Source organism: Nymphalis io, chromosome 13 (genome assembly GCF_905147045.1).
Source record: "Nymphalis io chromosome 13, ilAglIoxx1.1, whole genome shotgun sequence".
In the NCBI taxonomy this organism is placed as follows: domain Eukaryota; kingdom Metazoa; phylum Arthropoda; class Insecta; order Lepidoptera; family Nymphalidae; genus Nymphalis; species Nymphalis io.
The window spans coordinates 11,775,690-11,799,152 of NC_065900.1; the positions used below are offsets into that span (position 1 = coordinate 11,775,690).

At 33.2% G+C, this 23,463-nt stretch overlaps 3 protein-coding genes across 3 annotated transcripts; 2 read left to right on the top strand and 1 right to left on the bottom strand.

Annotated features, from left to right (window-relative positions):
• The first annotated feature begins 193 nt into the window (after positions 1 to 193).
• On the top strand, positions 194 to 6,177 carry LOC126772768 (tRNA (guanine(10)-N2)-methyltransferase homolog). The gene is made up of 9 exons (XM_050493312.1): positions 194 to 384; positions 453 to 839; positions 1,956 to 2,090; positions 2,250 to 2,439; positions 2,600 to 2,673; positions 3,902 to 4,040; positions 4,815 to 5,013; positions 5,263 to 5,433; positions 6,026 to 6,177. The coding sequence occupies exons 1-9, from the start codon at positions 328 to 330 to the stop codon at positions 6,138 to 6,140; spliced, it is 1,467 nt and encodes a 488-aa protein (XP_050349269.1). The 5' UTR covers positions 194 to 327; the 3' UTR covers positions 6,141 to 6,177.
• A 585-nt stretch (positions 6,178 to 6,762) lies between these two features.
• On the bottom strand, positions 6,763 to 10,492 carry LOC126772905 (ER membrane protein complex subunit 2-A-like). The gene is made up of 7 exons (XM_050493504.1): positions 10,312 to 10,492; positions 10,122 to 10,235; positions 9,871 to 10,021; positions 9,644 to 9,787; positions 8,363 to 8,519; positions 7,708 to 7,803; positions 6,763 to 7,386 (listed from the first exon to the last, which is right to left on the bottom strand). The coding sequence occupies exons 1-7, from the start codon at positions 10,343 to 10,345 to the stop codon at positions 7,210 to 7,212; spliced, it is 873 nt and encodes a 290-aa protein (XP_050349461.1). The 5' UTR covers positions 10,346 to 10,492; the 3' UTR covers positions 6,763 to 7,209.
• Positions 10,493 to 10,983: 491 nt separating this feature from the next.
• Positions 10,984 to 22,010, top strand: LOC126772904 (uncharacterized). Its single transcript, XM_050493503.1, has 8 exons — positions 10,984 to 11,198; positions 11,396 to 14,466; positions 14,873 to 14,979; positions 15,155 to 15,360; positions 15,788 to 16,079; positions 16,818 to 16,955; positions 18,086 to 18,350; positions 18,760 to 22,010. Exons 2-8 carry the CDS (start codon positions 11,611 to 11,613, stop codon positions 19,264 to 19,266), a joined length of 4,371 nt encoding a protein of 1,456 aa, XP_050349460.1. The 5' UTR covers positions 10,984 to 11,198; positions 11,396 to 11,610; the 3' UTR covers positions 19,267 to 22,010.
• Positions 22,011 to 23,463: the final 1,453 nt, after the last annotated feature.

The window sequence follows — 23,463 nt, forward strand, 5'->3', positions numbered from 1 at the left end:
TATTTCAACGAATATGATGTGTGATGATTTTTTGGTAGTCTCTAACATTGGAACCTTTTTTTATAAATATTTTTTCATTTAAACAATAAGGCTGAATGCATAGTGTTTTGCACATATTGTTTATTTTAAATCAAAAATTGACAATATGAATGTGAAGTGTTGTGTCAAAGATTTTGACATTACACTTCACATGTAAACAAATAAGTGAGGTTATTTGAATACGATCTTAACTAAAATTTCAAATGATTACTAAAATATTTAACAAAAACAGCAGAAAGGAATGACCGTCTAGTGAATTTACATCAGTAATTATAGATTTATTTCAGAATGTGGCGTCGATATTTAATGTGGTTTGCACATGAACACGTAGACTTTCGTTATGCTGTAAGGATTCTTTTCATTCTATCTTATATAAAAATCATAAATAAAATCTAATTATTTTAAAATTTTAGGAAATGCAAAGCATACTTTCCATGCTCAATATACAGATAAAATTTGTAGAGAAACCATGTGTAAATAAGCCTTATTGGATAGTTGAGTTTCCTACTGAAGATTGCATCAAAAAGGTCGCTTCCCGTTCAGTTTTACTTAAGAATTGTATAGAACTATGGTCTAGAGCTACAACAGCGGATCGTTTACATAGAAACTTGAAAAATGCACTCACAAACTCAAGTGGAAAGTGGATTATACCTGATACGTCAATAGAGCATATAAGTGATACACATGTTTGCCCAAAGGAGCTTCTACAAGCATGTAGTGATAAACAAAAGTCTTTCAAAGTTGAAGTAGAGACATTCTGTAAACATTTTACAATGAAAGAAAAGGTCGACAAAATTGAGGTAAATCAAAACTTTTTGTATATTTACCATTCTTTTTAAAATATCAAATGTTAACGCTAATCATTTTTAATAGATATATAAAAAAATATAAAAATAATTTTTACAAGTGCACTTAACGAAGCTAGAAAGAGCTCAGAGAGCTGTACTAAAAGCACTTATGGCACTTTCAATTCGTCACTCAACCACATTATTGTATGATACAACTCAAGTTTTGAATGTACGTAAGCTATTCATATACCAAATAACATTTAGATTCCATAGTAACGAAGGTTATTAACTCAGATAACTGATAAAAGACTAAATAAATGTCCTGTTCCCTTTTTTAGGACAAGATTTGTCCAAAGATCCTACAATTATCTGGCTCCTAGAATATATAACATATTACATGCTAAGCTTAACCTTAGGAAATACACAAACAGACAACTAAAGCAATTCATCTTTAAGTACCTTTTGGAACTAAATGACACAATTATAAGTAGTTTATTTACACACAGTCTCACACAGTCACACACACACACACACACACACACACACACACACACACACACACACACACACACACACACACTCACATACACACAGACACACACACACACACACAGACACATACACATATACTCATACACACATGTGTACACAGTGTACACACATACTCACACTCACATAAGCATGGACATCTTATTAGTTCCATTTTATATTTTTTATTATTTCTTACTTTTCAGCTTATACATTTATTTTTATTTTTTGTTCATAGTAACAGGCCTGGTGTCTTGTAGAACAGTTTATCTTTAATTGTTATGTGTATATGTAAATTTGTAAACTTTTTGTGAAGAAATAAATAAAATATTATTATTATTATTATTAATTTAACAGCAAATGTAGCACAATATTTATCTTGAAATGTTACCTAATAAACATTAACCCAAATATGAATAGAACTTTTTTGGAGCAATTTTAATCATTTTTCATATATTATTTATTAAAGACCTTAATTTATGGCTGTAATTAGTAGCAGTTTTCCATTGTGAAAGTATATTTTCCTTATGATGGAACAAAAACTACCTCTTGAGCCGATATGGGTTAATTTACATGCTGATTTATTTAATTTACTTTTAGAATTTCAGCTACTTGCCTTTACGTGGTCCGGTAAAGTTAAAGAATCCAGATATAACATTGGCCTACCTTGAATTCTATGGTGTTGATCCCAATAACGTTCCTGATCAGCCACATGATTTATTTTTCGGTAAATGGGTATGTCTCAGCATTGATATAACTAATCGATTATTTTTCTTATTTATTATTCAAGGGAAGATTTTTTTAAATTTAATATCTATAATCCATTATATATTAAATTTCATATGAACTGTTTAGTTTTGAAATAGTCAGTGATTAATCAACGCATAAATGTAGATTGCTGATGGTCAACGTGAGCTCATCCAAACGCACTCTCTAAAGAAACGACAGTTTATCGGCAATACAAGCATGGATGCTCAATTGTCGCTCATAATGGCAAACCAAGCTCAAGTAAATACTGGACTAATAATATTAGACCCATTTGTAGGATCCGGTTCCCTATGTATAGCTGCAGCGCATTTTGGAGGTAGTATTTGAAATAGAGAAATACATTTAAAATATTTATATTTTGAATTGAAGCTATCTTTTTAATTTGTAAAGTATAGCTTACATTTTTATAAGTATTTTAATGATAAAAGTTTATTTGGTTAGTTTTAAATTAAGAATGACTTAAATATTGTTTGTAGCATATGTTTGGGGGTCGGACATCGATTTTATGATGCTGCATGCGAAATCCAGGCCTACACGCGTCGGACAAAAGGTAACAATGTATGTATAAATTGAATCTAAGATGCAAGTAATAAAAGTTTGAAGGATATAAGCTATAAGTTTTAAAAGAAACTTCAATAAGAACGGCATAAGGCTCCTTCAATTTTGTTGCTTAGATTTTTATGGAGCACTGTTGTGCAACTCTGCTCTCTAAATGTCCTCATTTAGTGGTTACGAGTGACAAGTAGGGGATTCCATTAAAAAAAGAGCAGTATAAGTGTTAGAAATATTTATGTACTTCATTTAATATATTTAATAATTACATATTTCTATATAGTGTTTGATTTAATAAAAATATAATCGGTTTCAAAACGTCATTGGTATTGTTTGGTAATAAAGTTAAAAAAAATAGTTTTCCCGCGCGTATATAAAAAAAAGAGAACTGAACGACTGTCATTGAGTTAACAATATATGATATTTTGTATTAAATTTAAAATATCTAAGATATTAAAATTAACAAATAATAAAGTTTATTTCTTCCAATGGTGTATTTATTATAAGTAAGGTTTGCTTTACTGCCGCCTTTGATTTGATTAGTTAAACAATACCGTGCCTTCTTGGTTTGAATGTCAAATCAATAATGACAGAAAGAACGAAATCTTTGTTAAACTAAACGGCCGCTAAGCAACGTGTATAGTTAGAGCCGTTAGTAGTTTAAATAACAATCAGCTGTTATAAAATATTACAAATTCACACGGCCTTTTTTTTGTTTTATAGCATAGGAAGGCGGACGAGCATATGGGCCACCTGATGGTAAGTGGTCACCAACGCCCATAGACATTGTAAGAAATGTTAACCATCGCTTACATCACCAATGTTGAGAACTAAGATGTTATGTCCATTGTGCCTGTAATTACACTGGCTCAATCACCCTTCGAACCGGAACACAACAATACCAAGTTTTGCGGTAGAATATCTGATGAGTGGGTGGTACCTACCCAGGCGAGCTTGCACAAAGCTCTACCACCAGTAATTTGGCCTCTTTGTATTCACTATGTATGTATAAACCTGCATGTGTCTAATTTCATTGAAATTCTGCCACATGTGTATTCTACCAACCCGCATTGGAGCAGCGTGGTGGAATAAGCTCCACAACCTTCTCCTCAAAAGGGAGTGTTGTCAGTGGGACATTAACAGGCTGTTACTGTATTCACTATGTAGGGGGTTGCGGAACTAAAAAGTTTAAGAAACTATGTTTTAGATAATATCTGTTATCCCAGGTTCGTACAGAAGAAGAAAGTATTAAGAGTAACATGAAGCACTACGGGACCGATTCGAGGTATTTAGACGTCGTTGTGAGTGATTTCTCATTGCCTAATTGGAGGGGAGACTTGAAGTTCGATGCTATTATAACTGATCGTGAGTTTGTATTTATCATCTTTAAATTTGATATTAAAATAATCCGGTGAATTTATTTTTAAAGAGAAATCAAATAATTACGTCGACTTATTAATTGTTCTTATCCATAATTTCTATATATACTCGTAAATAAGCAATGAAAAAACATTTTAGGGCTTTTTTCTCTTCAGATTTTTTGTTTAAAAACGTTTGGAAAAAAATGTCCCACGAAATGTTTTCTTTAAATTTTCATGTATGATTGTGGGCGACATTCCATAATCATAAGGTATAAAGACTAAAGCTTTACCTTTGAAAATACACCGTTTTGTAAAATAATAATTTGTGGAATGGTGGCATGAAGAATTTCTCGAGTGGTTAATAAGAAATTTTCCTTCAAACGAGGCGTGAAGAGGCATCTTGCGGGCAGGCAAGGCGGGGGCGGCTAGTGCAGAATATTCTTCCCGACTGTACTGGCCGTCGTCGCGTTTGGACTCTACTACCACTTACCATCAGGTGGAGTAGTCATTTGCCTTCCCGGCAGATATAAAAAAAAATAAGAGAGGGTGTTACTTTTTTAATTTTATTCTTAATGGCCATTCAAGCATCTAGCCTGCGTGATATTGCAACGTGAAATATTTGATTAGCCCCTCTCATCTATTGGTAGCGTGTTGTAATACTTTATTCACATAATAGTCTAAGAAGTTAAATAACCTCTTAGGTACATTCTACTGGCATATAATATTAAAAAAACTTACTATAATAAGCTGTAGTATATAGTAATTAAAATATTTCCAGCCCCTTACGGTGTTCGAGAGCCAACGGAGAGAATAGGTATAGACAGAGAAAACTATGAGCTATCCGAGGAACACCTTGTTAACCATATACCGTCTAAGGTGGATTATGGTCTTCCACACTTATACAGCGACTTGCTGAACTTCGCTGCGAAGCATCTCGAGATTGGAAGACGGCTGGTGTGCTGGTATCCTTTAGTGAGGTGAGATTATTTTTGATTCCAACACCAAACATCAAATGTCCTTTACATACCAGAAAAAATACAGAAACAATTGATTTCATTGTTTGTGGCATTTTGATATTGTAATTATAGAAAAATTATAACTATAGAAAAATAGGCCAACTTAGATTGCGCGTATATTTAATGGTAGGCAATTATTGATATTATTCTTCTTATGCCAATTTTGAACATCGGAAAAATAAAATATCATAAGTGACTGTAAATTTCCAGAGAAGAATACAAAGAAGACGAGTTACCATCGCATCCCTGTCTGAAGTTAATTGCGAACTCCGAGCAGGTCTTGTCTAAACTAACAGCCCGCAGACTGCTCACGTATGAGAAAGTTAGCGACGATGTTCCCAACATGCCCGTTGACCCACACGCCGGAACGCATAGTTTTAGGTAAAGTTTATCCCTTAAAAAAACTATTTCACTTTATTATGGCAATCAAAATTCATATTCATTGTTGGATTTATACAAATAGTGGTAAGTAATAGACAATAGTCATCCCTGCCGGTCACAAGGGAACTCGATCTAACTACCCAAGAGATTAAATTGTTAGGAGTAAAAAAGTAATAAATTGTCTATGGTTGTTATTAACTTATCAAATATATTACGAGTAGGGTCTATGCCGAATACTTTTGTAATAATTAATACGTATATAGATAATAATACAATAATATGCAAGCATATGTATGCAAACACTATTTTCTCACCCTCATGACCCAATGGCACGGCAATCTTCAATAGCAAAGTTCTAGCTCTGAAAAAAAAAAAAATTACCCGACTCGGAAATGAAGTCCATGTAATAATCTCATTTATTACCATTCGAGGTAATATGACATGTATACAAGTACAGAACAAAGTCAAATGACAATATGAAAAAGGACACAAAAATAAAGAGCAATAGAAAATCAATCTATTCACTACTTAAAACTTATACGATTATATTGTACTTATAAGCAAATCTTGATTTGTTTTGGTTTTTTTGCAGGGAGAAATACTTCACAATGGGTGAAACAACGAGAAGGGAAAGAAAAGAAAAAAAAGCTGAAGATATGGCGGCGTACGGGCTGAGACAATTTCAAAATATTATTAATGATGTATAAAAATACGAATTACATTTATTATTGACAAATATTATAATTTCGTTTCTTTGCCTCATTGGGTAAACTCTAAAAAAAAAAACATTATTTTACGCGCAATTTATTTGAATTTTACGTAAAAATATAAACAAGTTTAAAAACAAAGTGATAAGCATATATGTACTTATTTCAGAATGATAGGATGAGTAAAATAATAAGTAAAACGCTATTCCAATCGAAAGGAGTGTAGATAATCAAACTAGGTTAAAATATTCCATTCTATTTGCTAATAGGTCTGCTATATTATGCACTAAAACAGTTCTTGATTAATATATTGTACTTATAATGCAATAATATTATACTTAACTATATATATACACTTTAATTTTACTACCAAATATCCGCTAATACACCAATACCATAGATTATAAAAGATCTCGACATATGATAGCACGTCAATTTATTGTCAAAGTCGTTCATTTGTGGTTTACTCCTCTTGATTGAATAGGTCTGTTCTTATATTGGTATTTTTATGCCGTTTCATTCGCATCTAGTTTAAATAAGTGATGGTTCTTTTTATGACAACAGATGAGTTAGATGGCTCCAGGTAATAATGAACTAGATATTAAAATAACAAGACTTCATATTGCAATTTAGTTTACTTGGTAACATAGTATGTAGAAAAACATATTTAATCTTAAATTAAATAACTCATTTTTTATACAGTAAATTCTTGAATATCAAAGACAATTTTTTTTTATTAGTCACCAAATACACAAGGTTGGTTGTATTTTTAAATGCGACAATAATATAATCTAAAATCCCATATCGTTGAAAGTTACATGTCAGACTATATCATATATATCAATATATTTACATATAATTCGAACACAATATTCTTATGACCTAGTAAATAAATATACATTGTCTAGTGTGTGAACAGTAACACACTGATTTCTCTCTTTCTACCAACAGTAATTTAAAATTTGAAAAAACAAGACCAACCGATAGTTATACAACCACTATAGTAGTAAGGAAGTTTTAATATAGAAACTAAATTACTATTCCTATGAATTTTAATTTTCTATAAATTTTAATCAGACACAGCAAGTGAAAGCATCATATTAGTCAGAGCGGGTATAGTGGGCGGTGGCTGCGCACTGCGCTGTATCTTTTTAGCTTCCGATTGAGCCCACTGGGAGAGCTTAAATGCTTCCTTGCGTTTCGCACTGCCCGATGACTTGTAATGGCTCAGAAGAGTATTGGTCACCTGAGGGCATGAAAGTATATATAATTATAGCAAGTAGGTCTAAGTCGTAGATCGTCTTCGCTCTTCTTCGAGCTGCGAACTAGTGCGAATGTATAAACGATCACTCGTGTTAGCGTAAAGTCTTTGAATATTTCACCGAACAGTTGTGTTGAACATATAGACATATGGAGTATTAGATAATTTGCAATCTGTGCACAACATGGCGGGCGTAATTGACGAGTCAAACTGACATGATTTAATTGATGTTAGTTATCACGAATGACATTTACTGTCAAAATTTGAACTACATTTAGACAGATTATTTAACTCTTTTATACTCACCAAGAATAATCCAAGCAGTGCTCTCATGTTTTCAGGATTAAGTTTAAGTGCTTGACAGTAATACGCCTTGGCCAGTTCCATGTTATCTACACCACCCTAGAAGCAAATTAAATACTTTTAATTTATCTATAAAGTACTAAATTGTCTATGATTTCATCTTAACGTCTTTGATTATTGTCATTTGACAGTGTGCCATAAGACTTCTTGTGAGTAGGATCTATGCCGGGTAGATCTGTGACAATTAACACGTTTATAGTGGATAGTTAAATAAACAAGATGAAAGACATATAGTGACAATAGTACAGCTTGAACAGATCAGACTACTATTATAAATGAGCAGGTAAATATGCCTGTCGGTTGGTACTTTACCCCTAATAAAAGTCTTGATCCATGGATATACCTTTGTAATAAATAATTCAAGGAAATTCAATTGCAACAAGAAAAGCTAAAACGAGTGTGCAGCCCTATTTGTTCTGTGTGTACATTTCCTGTGCTTCCTATTTCTCTATGACATAGGTGGAGCAAACTTAATTTACATTCAAATAATTTAGTATAATTACTTACTAGTACCATTTTATTTATTAATTTTTAATACTATTTTAATAATTATTTAAGTCACTACAATAAACATATTAAGAAACATCACTTTTCATACCATAGTGTAACGTATATCAGCAAGCCGTTGGTGCATCAAATGATTGTGCGGTTGATGCAGTATCAATTCTTCAGCACAATATGCAGCTTTGGAATACTCTTGAACTTGCAAGTACAATTCGGAGAGCTCCTGCCAGGCCTCCATATCTGACATAAACCTGAAACCATGAAATAGAAAAAATGGCGTACTATGTATAATTATTACCATGTTTATTTAAAGAATGTAAATGAACAGGACTGTTTGTAAGCAAAACATCATTACACAATTAATAAGTATTACTTAGTATTAGTGCTGTGGTAATTGAAGTTGAAAGACCACCTATACTATGTAATAATCACACCGATTGGCATTCGTTCCGTGAATACCTAGAGGGTAATATAAATTTAAAAATAGCTTAAGTGTTTCGATGATATTAAAGAGGCAACAGACAATATTACTATGCTCATACAAGACGCTTGTTGGAAAACTACGCCATTACTAACAAATAACATAAATTCGCCGCTATATACTAAAAAACTAATTCTCGAAAAACGACGACTACGACGTGTTTGGCAACTTAGTAGAAATGTGGAATATAAACGAGCACTTAATAAAGCTATACAAGAGCTAAGAATATTCCTCACTGAATGGAACGATGCTACGCTCGAAGCTAAACTAGAGTCACTTACGCCTACGGCATCCAGTAACTATTTCTTATGGCAATTCACCAAGTTCTCCAACAAACCTCAGGTAGCCAAACCACCCATAAGAGCAATGACAGCTGGGCTAAAGCTGCTCAGGAATAGACTTACTTGTTTGGCAATCATCTAGCTGCTGTTTTCTCACCCAATGAAACAGACAAGACTGGAGGCACAAAGAAATGTGAAAGGTCAGATGGCATTGACCACCTCGTCACACTTCAATTACTTTTACTGGATAAAAGTAACTGCAGTGTTCTTCGGCATGTCTTTATATACAGCAGGCATTTGACAAAGTATGGCATGAAGGCCTTCTTTATAAAATCAAGAAATATCTCGCACATAGCTACTACATGTCAATGCAATCATATCTATCGGACAGGATTTTCCAAGTTCAGGAATCAGGAGAAACATCAGACTTCCATGATAACAAAGCGAGTGTCCTGCAGGGATCAGTGTTGGAAATAAGGTTCTCTTTTTGTTACTTTATGTTGGCCATTTATAATAGATCCTATAATATGTCAGATACAATGTGCATAATTATTTTAATTCAACAGAAGCACTGATATAATTTATAAATATCAGTTTTGAAAACATATCTTACTTTTTTAAATACTCAACCAGTTCTTTAATAGCCTCCTGGATGAGACCTTGAGCTTTCAAAATGGCTACACGACGTTTGCGAGCCGCTGAATTTGTTTCATCTGTTTTTATAATATTGTCTAAAACGTCCAGTGCTTCTTCGTACCTGAAATTATTTTAAATGGTATTATGTAGTAATTTACAAATGACACAAAGTTTAAGCTATTTTACCAATTAGAAGATACTCACTTTTCTTCAGCTTCCAAACATGCTGCCTTATATCTCAAAACTCGCAGGCTGCCAGGAAACTCTTCGGATAACATCAGTATCCAGGATTTAGCTATAGAGTAGTAGTGACAGTCCAACGCTGCATAGATGACTTGTTCCATAACAACATATTCTGTGAGAAAAATGTATCATTCAGTAATTAAAATTTAAAGAATTGCAATCATTTTTATAAATTCCGATTATTATGAAAATCTACTATTCTTTTAACTTACTCTCACTACCCAACTTGTGTAGTGGGTCCTCAGCGATAGCTTCGGATAAATCTAATACATCTTCGCTTCGTCTTTCGTTGTTTTCACGCCATCGTCTAAGCAAATCGAATATTTCTAAAAGAAATAAAGTAAATCATAGAGAAAAAAGGAAATGAAAATTTAATTTAATTAAAAAAATAACAAGTCATACCAGTGCGACTGAGTTCTTCATAATTAAAAGACATTTTTCAAATATAAGTTAACTCTAAAGTACGTTAAAATAAAAGTTAATAGTGATAATATAACTATAATTACAGTAACACGAATAATCGGTGATTTTTACTTTGGTAATTTCTTGTTATCAATTTGACAAATAATGAAATGTCAATTGACAACTATCGTTTGACCGCACTCCACTGATATCAAAAGAAAAAATATATTCCTACATAGATAACATATAATGTATACGAATATGAAATACATATTGAGGTGCGCGAAAATTTTTATTTTAAAACAAATATAAAATAACCTCTTCATGATTTATATTGCATATTCAATTATATTTGTTTAACTAAATTTATTGTAATCGATTTTCATGGCATTATTTTACAAAATATGTGTAGATTATTTCAACAGTCAATAAAATTAGTTTTATAATTACAGTTTATCTTATGTTTTTTAGAACTCAATTTAATAATACAGTTAATGATGAGCTTCACAGTATAGATTTTTTATGATATAGACCATGCTTTATAGTTTATTGACACTTAAAAATTGCTTCATTTCACGCATATGACATTGATCGTTCACATATTAATTATTCTTTATGTAGGTTCGAATGTTCTACTCGTGAGTGTGACTAAATAAAAGATAAATTCTAGGGTTTAGCTTTACGTACACCGGAATGTAAAAGTTTGTGTGTGAGCCATGAGCATTCTGTGGTGATGTGATGTGAACCTGTGATCAAGACGTCTGCAATATCACAATATGTCTGACTATTTGGAAATATTTTTAGAATTAGCGTAGTCGTAACTAATAAAATAATCAATTTGAAAGACGTCCATGCTATGGACGACATATGACATACTTTATAAAAAGGTAAGGTCGGTTATTATGTTAACATTACACATATATTCAATTCTTTCTTTTCGAATTGGACTTTTTTATGTATCAATGGCCTTTATCTCGGACTTTTGTTTTCTTTTGTTCCGTGGCTTTGCGTCGAACGAGTTTTTGGTATTTGGTTATGCGAATTTGTAGATTTTATATTAACGTAGCTTTATTTTTCCCTACAGATCGATAAGGAGACGAGTTATAGTGAAGATATGTGTTGTGGCCCATTTGCTTTACGTGTGTATAGTAGATATGCGCGTGACGGGACTGAAGGGCGACGTGCAGAGTGGTGCTTCGGTCTGAGTGCGCATTGGACGATATAACGTTTCACGCCTCGCCAGGGTCAACCTGAGCGACGCGTTTTTTTGTATATATTTTTATTATATAGAAAATAAACATGGATCAAAGAGTGCAATGCCCTGTGTGTACACTGTACCTGCACAGTGGAATGACCTTAGAGTCACATTTAGATACACATCCAAAAGATCAAGTAATAAAAGCACTGTGTACTTTATCAGCAAAAGCTGCTAATTTTGGAAGCAGAACACCTACTCCATTAAACTCGGAGAGGTCATTTAGAAGTAGGTCACGAACACCAGCAACTGACGATAGTGGACGATGGGCCAATTCTCATCGAAATAGTGATAATGAAAGGTACTGGAGAAGGACCCCAAGTAGAACTAAGTCAACTCCACTCTCAACTTCAATCTCAAGAAATCCTACACCAGATCTACGAATTGGGAATATTTCATTTGAAAATCATATAGCTAACAATATTTCAAGTCAGGGCTCTGATTCTTACACAGTGAAATCAGATAAAACACAGCAAACTTATACTTCAAATGGTCAATCCTTAGCATCTGATTTTGATCAACAGTATCCTTACTATCCAGAACAACACGAAGACCCAGAAATTAAATTTTCTCGAAGTTCAGAGTATAATGCACAGTTAGATAATTCAAATGTGTTTGCATACAATATGCCAGTATTAGGATCAGGTGTCAAACTGCCTACTACTGTTATGCCAACAGTGCCTAGAAGGGGCAATGATTATGTCAAAATCTTACCTAAACAAGGAAACCTACTTGTTAAAACGAATGTGGCTGGAATGCAATATATACCTTCAGGAGTTAAACCTATGCATGTAATGATGCCTGCAGCACCGCCATTTGTTCAAAAGAATCTTCAAAACAACATGATTATGACTGGAAATTTACCCACTAGCCAATTATTGGATCCAAAATTAATGGCCCCACCATTAAACAGTCAATTTAATCAAATGAATCATTCTGGAGCTTTTACCCCGGGAACAACAGTAGTCACTCAAAACTCACAAATAATTTATAGGGAGATGGTTCATAATATAGATGGTAAGCCATTCATTTCAAGTATGCCAGCAGTACTTGGCGGTCCTGAAAATGTTACAAATGTTGCTCAGAGCAGTTCAATGTACCAAAATGTCATGGTGGTAGATCAGTTTGGTAATACTTCTTGTATGTATACAACACCGCAACATATATTATCAAAGCCCTGTACTCCTCTGTTCAATGAAAATGTACCATTAATGCAAAATGTACCAGATAAAACTGGCTCCAGTGTAATTACTGATGGTAATAAAACTTTAATTATTGAAGTAAGTCCGATGTTATCGGGCGAACCTATAAATGATGCAAACCAGAACACACTACCTCAACCAGATGATAATCCAGTAAATAAAATGATTGAGCAAGAAAAGTCAGAATCATCTATTGAATCCCCAGGGCCTAGTAAAGGGCTGAAAATTCTTAGTAATATTAAGGTAGAGGTTCCTGTACAGCATCACAAAAATATGCTAAACACAGTAATGGACTTGACAGGTTCAACTGACTCCGACTATATGGAACGTTCTATTACTCCAGAGAAAATTTTGCCCGATTTAGACCATAATGATCCTAGATTATCTGATAAATGTACTCAACCATCTAATGCTGGCGACAGTTTAATTTCGAATGCATTTTCTGTGTTAAAACATTCAAGTAACACACACAAAGAAATTTCTTTAAAATCAACTGTTATAGAAAATAAGCTTGATACAGAATTTTCAGACAGTTGCCCAGTTCCTGATCTTATTTGTAATGAAAAGCCATCTATATCTCCATGTAGTGAATTGTCTGACCACGGGGATAATTCTAATGATAGACTTATTATACTTTCCCCAAAACCAGAAAGCAGTAAAAAATACCAAAGCCTGGTAAAGAATATTAATGGCGAAAAGAAATTACCAACTAAATCTCAACCCTCCAACAAATACAATCAAATTCAAAAACATAACTCTCTAAAACTTAATAATATTTTCGTGAAAAAGCAAAAAAAACAATTGCAAATAAAGAACTCAAAGGCATCACAAATCATTACTAAACCAGTTGAACGAGAACCACGAGCGTCCTCGTCGACATGTAAGCCATTAGAAAATTTTGCAATGAATAAAACACACCAATCTGAAAAATGTGATAACAAGAGTAAATTGCAAACTGTTTCAATAGAAAAAATTGAAAATAACAATGATGACCGTAATGAATTTGATGCCAACACTGAGGTGCAATCGATGGACATCGAGCCAGTCACGCCGTCAAACCTCAACCTTCCTTCTCAGTATAATCCTACAGTTGTTAAAGAAGAAATCAATTCTAATGAATTTAGCAACGGAGCTGATCGATCCACCGACCTTGCACCAATGGAGACGCTCAGGCCAATCAATGTGGTCAATTATAGCAATATAACGGTCGAATTTGACGATGATTCCAATCACAGAGAGCTACTAGATTTAGAAGCTGCATCGAAAAATAAGCAATTTGTATCAATGATGAATGAAAACTACTTTGGGGATAACATTTACGCTGACTATTTTACTCCGGATCGCGTTGAAGCGTTCGATGCGGAAAAAGAATCGAATTACGCCAAGGAGAACGCTAAAGAAGGAATGTACATTTGGGGTGAATCATCGCAGAAGGAAAGTGAATTTGTTTTACCCAATTTTATACACGAGAGTTATAAAATAGCTGAAAGCAATGGGATGGACTATTCTGATATGGGTGCGGCGGGGGATCATATCGATAGCGACAGGTGCGAAGGGGACAGCAAAGCTGACGTGTTGAGTGAGAGTATAAGCGACAGTGAACCGACTTTGAATATCTGCGCTGATGAGAGGATGCCGCCTCGCGGAGAACTCAGCGGGCAAGAAAGCAACGGAGACATGGAATCACCTTGGACTGGGGTAAATCAATTATTATTAATATTGTGCCATTTAAATTACTCATAATTTATATTCAGCTGTAAGAGGTTAATAACAATTATACAATTAGCTACGAAATCGCGGTTTGTGTGTCAAGGTCTTGTTCTCGATTGTGTAAATAAGTGAATTCCACTTCATACAGAGATAGTCGATTTGCTAAGGTAGAAATAAATATGAAAGATCAGTTTTGTGTTTTATATAACAATTTCTTTTTCAACTTTAATTTTTTTTAATAAAAAATAAATACAATTTTATTTAAAGAACATGTTAAAAATAGTTAAAAGCTCAATTTAATTTATTAAGTTTATAAAATTTTTCTACTATAATAGAAATTGTTTACGGAAATGTTTGTTTAAATGAATCGTATTAATTTTACAATTTATTTTAGATGTATTCGGGAGTTCCCCCGGCGGAGCCTTATGATCTAATGGCGCGGGAGAGTTGGGTTTCAGATGGGTCCGACATAGATGCTAACGAAAAAACAGAAAACGTTATGTATGTTAACCACACACCTTATATTAACTCCAAAATATTTACATAAAATATTTAATTTTATTTATAATTAGTAATAATAGTTTAATTAAATAAAAAAAAAATAGTTTTTAAATTCAGTGATTATAAACGTACTATTTAAAAATGATAATTATTTTCTTATTTTAACTCATTCCAGTGAGGAAGAACTCCACTTTCCGAAGGCAAGAATGTACACTTGCGCACAGTGCGGGGTGAAGTTCCCCTCGCTGAAGGAGCTGCGCGCGCACAAGGCGCTGGTGCACGCGCTGCCCACGTGCTCCAGCGTCAAGACCTCCTACAGCCGCCTCATGACCGCCAGGGCCATCAAGAAGGAGGAGAAGCCGGACGAACATGTGCTGGCAGGTATGGACTTCGTCGTCTTGTATAATGAAACCATTTTATTTCTTTTAGGAGCGGTATTTTGTCTTTTCTATCTGATTTATGACTGTTACTAAGAAATTCACTTTTAAATCATATAATTTACCTCAATTATATTAGCATTACTATCAAAACGATGAAAATCTTTAAATTCATCGTGGTTTGTTAAAATAAAACAGTTGAGAGATGAATAAGCAGATGTTGCAAGATGTTGCTGGTGTTAAAACTTATTTGTTGAATAATGAAAGAAGATTGCATAAATTACTGTTATCTCTTTAGAACTCGTTTTAAACTCGTATTTAGTTTACCTTTTGTACAAAATACCCACGAGAACAAAAAAAAAAAACATATTTTTTACATCGAATTAAAAATGAAAAATGTTAATTAAACATATTAAAAAAATCAATTTCAGGTAATCTATTGTCATTGGACACAAAGGAGACGATGGCTTCGACAATGTTAAAAGTATACGACGCGATTAGTGAAGCTAAGCCACAAATCGAAGGTTTAATAAAGCAGGAAACGAAAAAGAGGCGAAAAGATTACGTGTGTCCAACTTGCAAGGTCGACCAGGTCACCGACGCGGCCTTCCACGCCCATCTCAAGATCCACCCGCTGGAGTGTCTCACGTGCGGAAAGTGTTTCTTCAAACGAGCATATCTAGCGTTACACGTGAAAACGCATTTAGGAATAAAGAACTATAAGTGAGTTGCGCATGTACGTCGATTTCAAGGCTCTTTGGTGTATGTTTAGATGTCATTGTCCCAGTGCGTTGACCGTTTCATTGCCCTAGGTCGTTAATCGAGGAAAATAAACAATAATGTACGCTCGATGCTAAAACTTTGCAATGTCATATTAATTATTATTCGTAACGTTTCTTTTTTTTAATATAATCATTTTTATTTCGATACTTTGATACTTCGGGTATAGATAAAAAATATATATATAATATTAACCGGGTGACATTTTAATTTACGTAATAATTTTTGATAATCGCTTTCGATACATTTCAAAATTATTAATTACAACATAACAAAGAAAAGCAATTTTATATTTTTCAATTTGTTTCTTGTTCAATGTGATGAAAAACTAAATAATTCGATAAGTATTCGAAAAACGATCGCTTCTGCTTTTTTCTACTCAGCTAACTTTATTAATTGTAATAAATATTTTAAAGTTATTCTCTAATTTTCTAACTGACTAATATCTATTTTGTAAGTACATAATATATATAGTAAATAACTAAATGAAATGGTAGTGTTATTATAATAGTTAGTTCCAAAGGTTGGTGGAGTTGATAATATTTCTTACAGCGCCAATGTCTATGGGAGGTAGTTATTACTTACCACATCAGGTGGACCATTCGCCCATCCGCAGAATAGATAGGCTTATTCTATAAAAAAATATCCTGGCGATAGTCATATTAAGTTGTTGAATTACAGATGCGAGGTATGCGAAAAGCGTTTCATAACACGTCAGAAGCTGTCGGAGCACCACAACGTGCACACCGGCCGGACGCCCGTCAAGTGCACTATCTGCGACGACACCTTCCGACGGTACTCCAATATGGTGCAGCACAGGTACCTTCCAAGTCCTACCACAGAATAATATACGAATAGTATTGAAACTCTCACATCAGACGTGTTCAACGTCACGATAATACTCTTCCCGCCTCGCGCTTGTTTAATTAAAACCGATCAAGTTTTGTGACGCATACGTACGTACGCACTTTACGTAAATATAACAATAGAGTTTCGGCTTACCTTAATAGGTATAGATGTAATAAAACTTAAAAATTGTGTCGGGTTCAGAAATCTTGCAGTAGAAATATTTTTAACAGTATTATATTTTTAACAGTATTTTTCTTCTGGTATTTATACGATATTGGATTTTTAATCTCGTCGTGTCGTAAATGTTTCACTTTAATAATGTTGGGTACAATGAAGCAACACGCATACAACTATCTAGCAAACACCGCGTCTTCGTCAGCGTGGAATGCAGTTTTTGACGAAAATCATTTTTAAATGTCATTTTGACCTTCATAATATTGCATGGCATTATGATTTGAATTGTACATAATATAAAATATTTAAATTAATATAGGTGTTTAAAAATATAGGAGCTAAAAAATCGATTTTTTTGTTAGCTCGGAAATAGCAATATTAACTCAAAAAGAGAATTTTGTTTTTTTTTTAATCAGACTAATTTTTATTTATTTTTGTAGGTATATGGAAGTTGTGGGTGTTTGTTAATATCACAATGTTCATAAATTAGTGATGTATTATAATACTAGTGTTCGCATAGTGGCCAAGATTTGACCATGATCGTTATTACACGAAAACATGTAAATTAGCATGTTTTAAACATTTTTTTCTATTCTATTTTTCTTTTTATAAATAACACTACAGCTCGTTAATAGCTGGCAAACAATAAAACAGTTACATAGAGGAGAAAAAGGTAATGTACTGTTTTGTCTTTTCCTATTTACCTACGATTATTATAATATTGTGTTTATTTATTAAGGATCTCAAACAAATTTACATCAATTCTTATATTTTAAATTAAATTTTTAATATTTCTCTTCTTTTTTATAATAAATTAGACAATATGTTTGAAAAATACTCCCAATTATAGGAAAATACAACATGCTTCCAATAAATATTAGTAAAAGAGTAGATAGAATGAAGTATAAACGATATTGTTTCACCAGGGACCGGCACCATTTCAAGAAGAAGACAAAGATCCGCGACTTCGTGTGCCACTGCGGCGCCGTGTTCCACTCGCGCGCCAAGCTGCACTGGCACAAGGAGACGCACGACGAGAAGCCCAAGGCGTGCCTGTACTGCAGCGACAAGTTCGTGCACGCCGCGTCGCTCACGCGCCACGTGCGCCGCTCGCACAACGAGTACTTCCTCGTCGACAAGGGCACGGAGAAGGGCCGGATGGAGAATGTGCCTTGTCCTGTTTGTAAACAGGTTCGTCTTGATACCACTTGCTATCAACGGCTTAGTAACGTTTTACAGTATTTTTTTACATGACGAAACATGGAAACGAACACTGTTTTCTTATTTCGTATTTTAATTTTATGGAATAATTATTATTTTGGAATGAAAAGCTACTATTGAAGTAATTTGTTTAATAAAATTAACATATAATTTAATATGAGCAAACTTCAAATTTATAATATTTTTTTATATATGTTGATGTTTGTAGGAATGATTATGCTTCAGTTTCTTATAAACTTTTGAAATGCATGATATAGTGAAAAGTTTTTTACAATTTGATAGTCTGATAATTTGAGGTATATAATATAGATATAAATTTAAATTAATTATAAATTATAATTAAAATCATTATTAACAGTATTTCTGTCTTCGTTTTCAGATTTACCTTAGATCAAATTTGCGTGCTCACTTGCTGACACACAGCGGGAAGAAACCATACCATTGCATCATCTGTAACAAAGCATTCACAACTAAGTGGAACTTGAAACTTCACCGTTGGACGCACTTGAGTCGGTCAGCTAAACCTTTCAAATGCACGCTGTGTAAAGGTGCATTCATCAGGCAGTCCGATTACGTATCCCACATGAACGCGCACAAGTCTGTTCGTCCATACACCTGCAACTACTGCGGCTGCCAGTTCATTAGGAAGTACAACTGCCAACGACATGTTCGAGAACACGAAATGGAAAAGAAGTTTGTGTGTAAAGTGCCCGAGTGTGGTAAATCGTTCCATAGGAGTTATTATTTATCTGAACATATGAAAGTGCATAGTGGAGCGAGGCCTTTTGCATGTAATATATGTGGTAAAACATCGAGTAATAAGTCCAATCATAATAAACATGTGAAGATACACCATGCAAGGGAGCCAGTAGCGACTGAAGCGTAAGTATGAAAAATTTACAAACGCGGACTAGGCGACTCTTGAGAGGTTATTTTGATGCTACTAAAGATTTTGTAATATAGAAGGATTTCTATCTCTCGGTCCATTTTCTCTAAATTTCGGCTACTCATTTGATTATTTGCAATGAATAATCAATCCTAACTAAAAAGTTATTATATAAAAATGGCATCATTAACAAAGGTTTTGATACAGAGTCGCCACATTGTAAATATTTAGTTAAATTTAAATATATTGTGTAAATACAGGACCAAGTTTGTGTAAATTGATGGGGAGAGTATAGAGAGCATTTTACAGTTAAAACCAATACTTAACTAAGTATTGTCGTGTGACAGACTTTATTGTATTATTATTTGTAATTTTATTTTTAAAACTATTTATAATGTATTTATACTTTGTGTTGAATATTTTTTTCTAAATGGGCACAATATGACTTTGATACCTGTTAAAACTATTTACTGTAAGAAAAATGATATAAAAAGTGATCGCCCTAATATTTAACGAATACCGTGCGTCTTTTAATTAGATATGGTTTCAAGTAGTGAGAAAGTTCCTAACAATTGAGATAATAACGGATTAGTTACTTGATGTTTTTGTCTCTGAAAAAAATTTATATAAAATAAGAGGTTGGATATTAAAGAGAGCCGAGATTTAACTTTCAACATTCAAATCTGAATAGGTTGTGAACTATTACTAATGAATTTTGTAAATAGATATAGAAAAAAAACATTGATATAATAAGGTCAGTCACACTACGATATTCTTAATGAGTATTTTAGTCAATTTACTGGAAAGGGCATTTTGGTAAAGGTACACCCCGCTTAATAATTTAATTTCTTAAATAATAGAACAATAATCTGCGGTTATACGACGGTAGTTTTTAAGTGGCGAGTATTGTTATTTGAAGAGAATTCTGTGAGAAAATTTAATAAACTAGATACATATCAATGTTTAAAATATTCACGCGATGGTTTGCCATGCGAAAAATATTCAAAATAAGTATAAGATTAATTGACTTTAAAAACTCCTTATTCATTAATAGGTAACATCGAAGGCAACATAGTATAATATAATGTGTATTAAATTAATGTTATAACATTTCTCTACAGGATTTTTTCTTTGTACATACTCGATTTAACAGATAAATTGCTCAAAGACAATTCTAAGTAATCGTAGACTATGTCTATGATTCACACTATTGACAGTCACATTAAAACTTCTTTTCTATTTTAGTATTTGTATTAGTAATCTAGTTATAGTTTTATTTATTTTCTTTTAAAGTTAAACTTTATGTTTTTATTAGGTAATTGATGAATTTACTAACATTAAATGCAATATGTCTTCCACATTGCATAAGTTGAAATTTGTATTAAACTTTTTTTTATTTATTTACATAGCATACTAGCAAGTACAGCGCAAATTATTAATTAAACTTGACGTTAAAGATATGGTTTACATCTATAAACAAATAAATACCTAATTAGTTTAATTATAATAATTTTGTGACAGGTTAAAAATTTCTAAACATTGTTTGGTACAAACTTTTATATATTACAACAGCTTTATGAAATAGTTTTTTTTCTTAATGAATTATCTAATATTTAAGATGTGCCTGCGCTAAGCGAAATCTGAAATAAAATTTTGGATGGTAAAAATGTGACATTATAATGGCACCTTTAAGTAATTATTTCCAAATATATTTAATAGTATTGGAAACTAGAATATATGCTGTTTATGTATCAGATTACACTCAAAATATATATAATACATCCCACCGGTAATGCATCACTCAGCGCAGATGTTGCGAGCACATCTTAAAATTTATGTACTTGTTTTTTTTATTTATTATTAAAACATAATTCATTTAAAAAACCTTCATGAATTACAATATTAGTAAGATTTGTTGCCATAAAATATTTAAGGCGACTTTCATGATATTTATTACAGTAATAAAATATGAGCTTTATTGTAAGCGCATAAGGTCCGTCATAAATTCTACTGTGATTACAATGATGATCGATGAAGTTTTTTTTGTATTAGTTTAATTTCCATATTGTGCTTGTATTTATTTACACACTGAAAATTATAAGAAAATTGTGCAATAACAAACCGATCGTTGTTATTGTTGTTTCTGAACTAAGCCTCCACCACTTTTATTGTAAGTTGTTCAAACTTTTTTTTTTATATTTATTTCCTTTGTTTTTTTTATATACATGCAAAAATAATAATTATAAAATTGATCTGTTATTTGGTAATATTTACAAATAGGTGGGGCTTTGTTCCTTCAAATATTTTTATATACATTGGAAATTGTTGTGTGTCTTGTAAATGAATCACACCAACTGTGTTCATGCGATATCGTATTTTAATTTTCTGTATTTTTAACGTAAATGAATGATCTCGTAACTTAACACAACAAAAGTTTGATTTTTTGTTATTATAGTAAAATTTAGTCTTTAATTCAAGTTTGTATTTTGAAAGCATTTGATAAAATTCAGGTTGGTTCCGTTTGCGTATAATAAGACCGTTTATCGATTTATTTTATCGAATGTTTTCAAAATAAGGAAAACTTTTTGCGGTTATTAGAATAAATTGGTTATTTATTTTTAAAATAATTTGTAAATACGAAGTAAGGTACTTTTATTTTGTAACACGTGGGTCGTACACCAAAACTCAGTTCAGCGGGGTTACTGGACTGGATTAGTGTCTGCAATAAATTAAAAGTAAGCTAATTTGTGGTTATTTCAATCGTATTCCCAAAAACCTTAGCACGAGAAATTAATTTTAAAACGTTTTTTTATATATGATTAATAACAATGAATCTACATAATAATGCTTATTTTATTCATATTTCAAAAACAAAATTCAGTCGGTATAAGTAATACAAAAACATCACCTATGAGAAATGACAAACATTACAATAATTTTTCAATACTATCAAACGTATAACAACGCAATGTTTAATTTCGACATAATTCTTTACATTCCAATTAAAGGCGACTATCAGCATGTGAGCAATTCATATCAGAGACATTTATGGTCACCATTGAATTTTAATGTTATGTAGCGTACTGACTGAACGCTCCTCGCATTTGATTACAAGTGCCTGTGACAATGTGGGTTTATTGGCAAATATTCGTGTGTATCATATTGATGCAGAGATTCTTTATCATGACTTAATCTTTTTTTTTTTTATATTCGCCGGGAGGGCAAATGACTCTACTCCACCTGATGGTAAGTGGTAGTAGAGTCCAAACGCGACGTCGGCCAGTACAGACGGGAAAAACGTTCTGCACTAGCCGCCTTCGCCTTGCCGGCCCGCAAGATGCCTCTTCACGCCTCGTTTGAAGGAACCCGGGTTGTAAGAGGAGGGGAACACGTGAGCTGGTAAGGAATTCCATTTTTTGGAAGTGCGACAAAGAAAGGAGTTGCCAAATTTCTTTGTTCGTGATGGAATTGATGTCACAGTTAGGCGGTGACATCGAGAACCAGCTCGCGTGGACTTAAGAAGGAAGGGGGAAGCGGGAATTAGAGAGAATAATTCCTCAGAGCATTCCCCGTGATACAGTCGATAGAAAGCGCTCAGTGCTGCTATCTCACGACGAAATTGTAAAGGTTCAAGGGTGTTTGTGACCTTTACGTCGCCAATAATGCGTACGGCACGTCGCTGCAACCGGTCCAAGGCCTCCAATAGGTACTTAGCGGAGCCATCCCAAAGGTGCGAGCAATATTCCACACAAGACCGTATCTGTGTTTTGTACAGCAGCCACAGTTGTTGTGGCGTGAAAAAACGCCGCACCTTGTTCAGAACTCCGAGTTTCCGTGAAGCTGTTTTTATAACAGCCTCGATGTAATCCCTTGGACTAAGGTCGCAGCGAACGTCAATCCCCAGCATGGATATTTTGCTTTGTATCACCAGCGGAGTACCACAGAGAGAGGGAAGAGGGGAAAATGCTGACTTTTTCGCTGTGAGAGCGCATACCTGTGTTTTCTTGGCATTAAACTCAACAAGATTATCAGAGCCCCATTTGGCGTCAAGTTGACATGTACTCCAGAATATCCGTTACATTTAATGTCGAAATGTAGAACAACTTTTTTTTAATGTTAATAATAACATTTAAGTATTTCTTTGTATGAGCAAATTGGAGTTAATGCTAGGGTAATATAAAAAAGAATAACACATTT

Excerpts from the sequence above, each read along its gene's own strand:
- LOC126772904 (XM_050493503.1), top strand. The coding sequence starts at position 11,611 with ATGGATCAAAGAGTGCAATGCCCTGTGTGTACACTGTACCTGCACAGT. Across the intron at positions 15,361-15,787 it reads GGACGAACATGTGCTGGCAG|GTAATCTATTGTCATTGGAC; the intron begins GTATGGACTTCG and ends AATCAATTTCAG. Across the intron at positions 16,080-16,817 it reads TTAGGAATAAAGAACTATAA|ATGCGAGGTATGCGAAAAGC; the intron begins GTGAGTTGCGCA and ends GTTGAATTACAG.
- LOC126772768 (XM_050493312.1), top strand. The coding sequence starts at position 328 with ATGTGGCGTCGATATTTAATGTGGTTTGCACATGAACACGTAGACTTT. Across the intron at positions 840-1,955 it reads AAAAGGTCGACAAAATTGAG|AATTTCAGCTACTTGCCTTT; the intron begins GTAAATCAAAAC and ends ATTTACTTTTAG. Across the intron at positions 5,014-5,262 it reads TGCTGGTATCCTTTAGTGAG|AGAAGAATACAAAGAAGACG; the intron begins GTGAGATTATTT and ends GTAAATTTCCAG.
- LOC126772905 (XM_050493504.1), bottom strand. The coding sequence starts at position 10,345 with ATGTCTTTTAATTATGAAGAACTCAGTCGCACTG. Across the intron at positions 9,788-9,870 it reads TGTTTGGAAGCTGAAGAAAA|GTACGAAGAAGCACTGGACG; the intron begins GTGAGTATCTTC and ends AAATAATTTCAG. Across the intron at positions 7,804-8,362 it reads CTGATATACGTTACACTATG|GGTGGTGTAGATAACATGGA; the intron begins GTATGAAAAGTG and ends ATTTGCTTCTAG.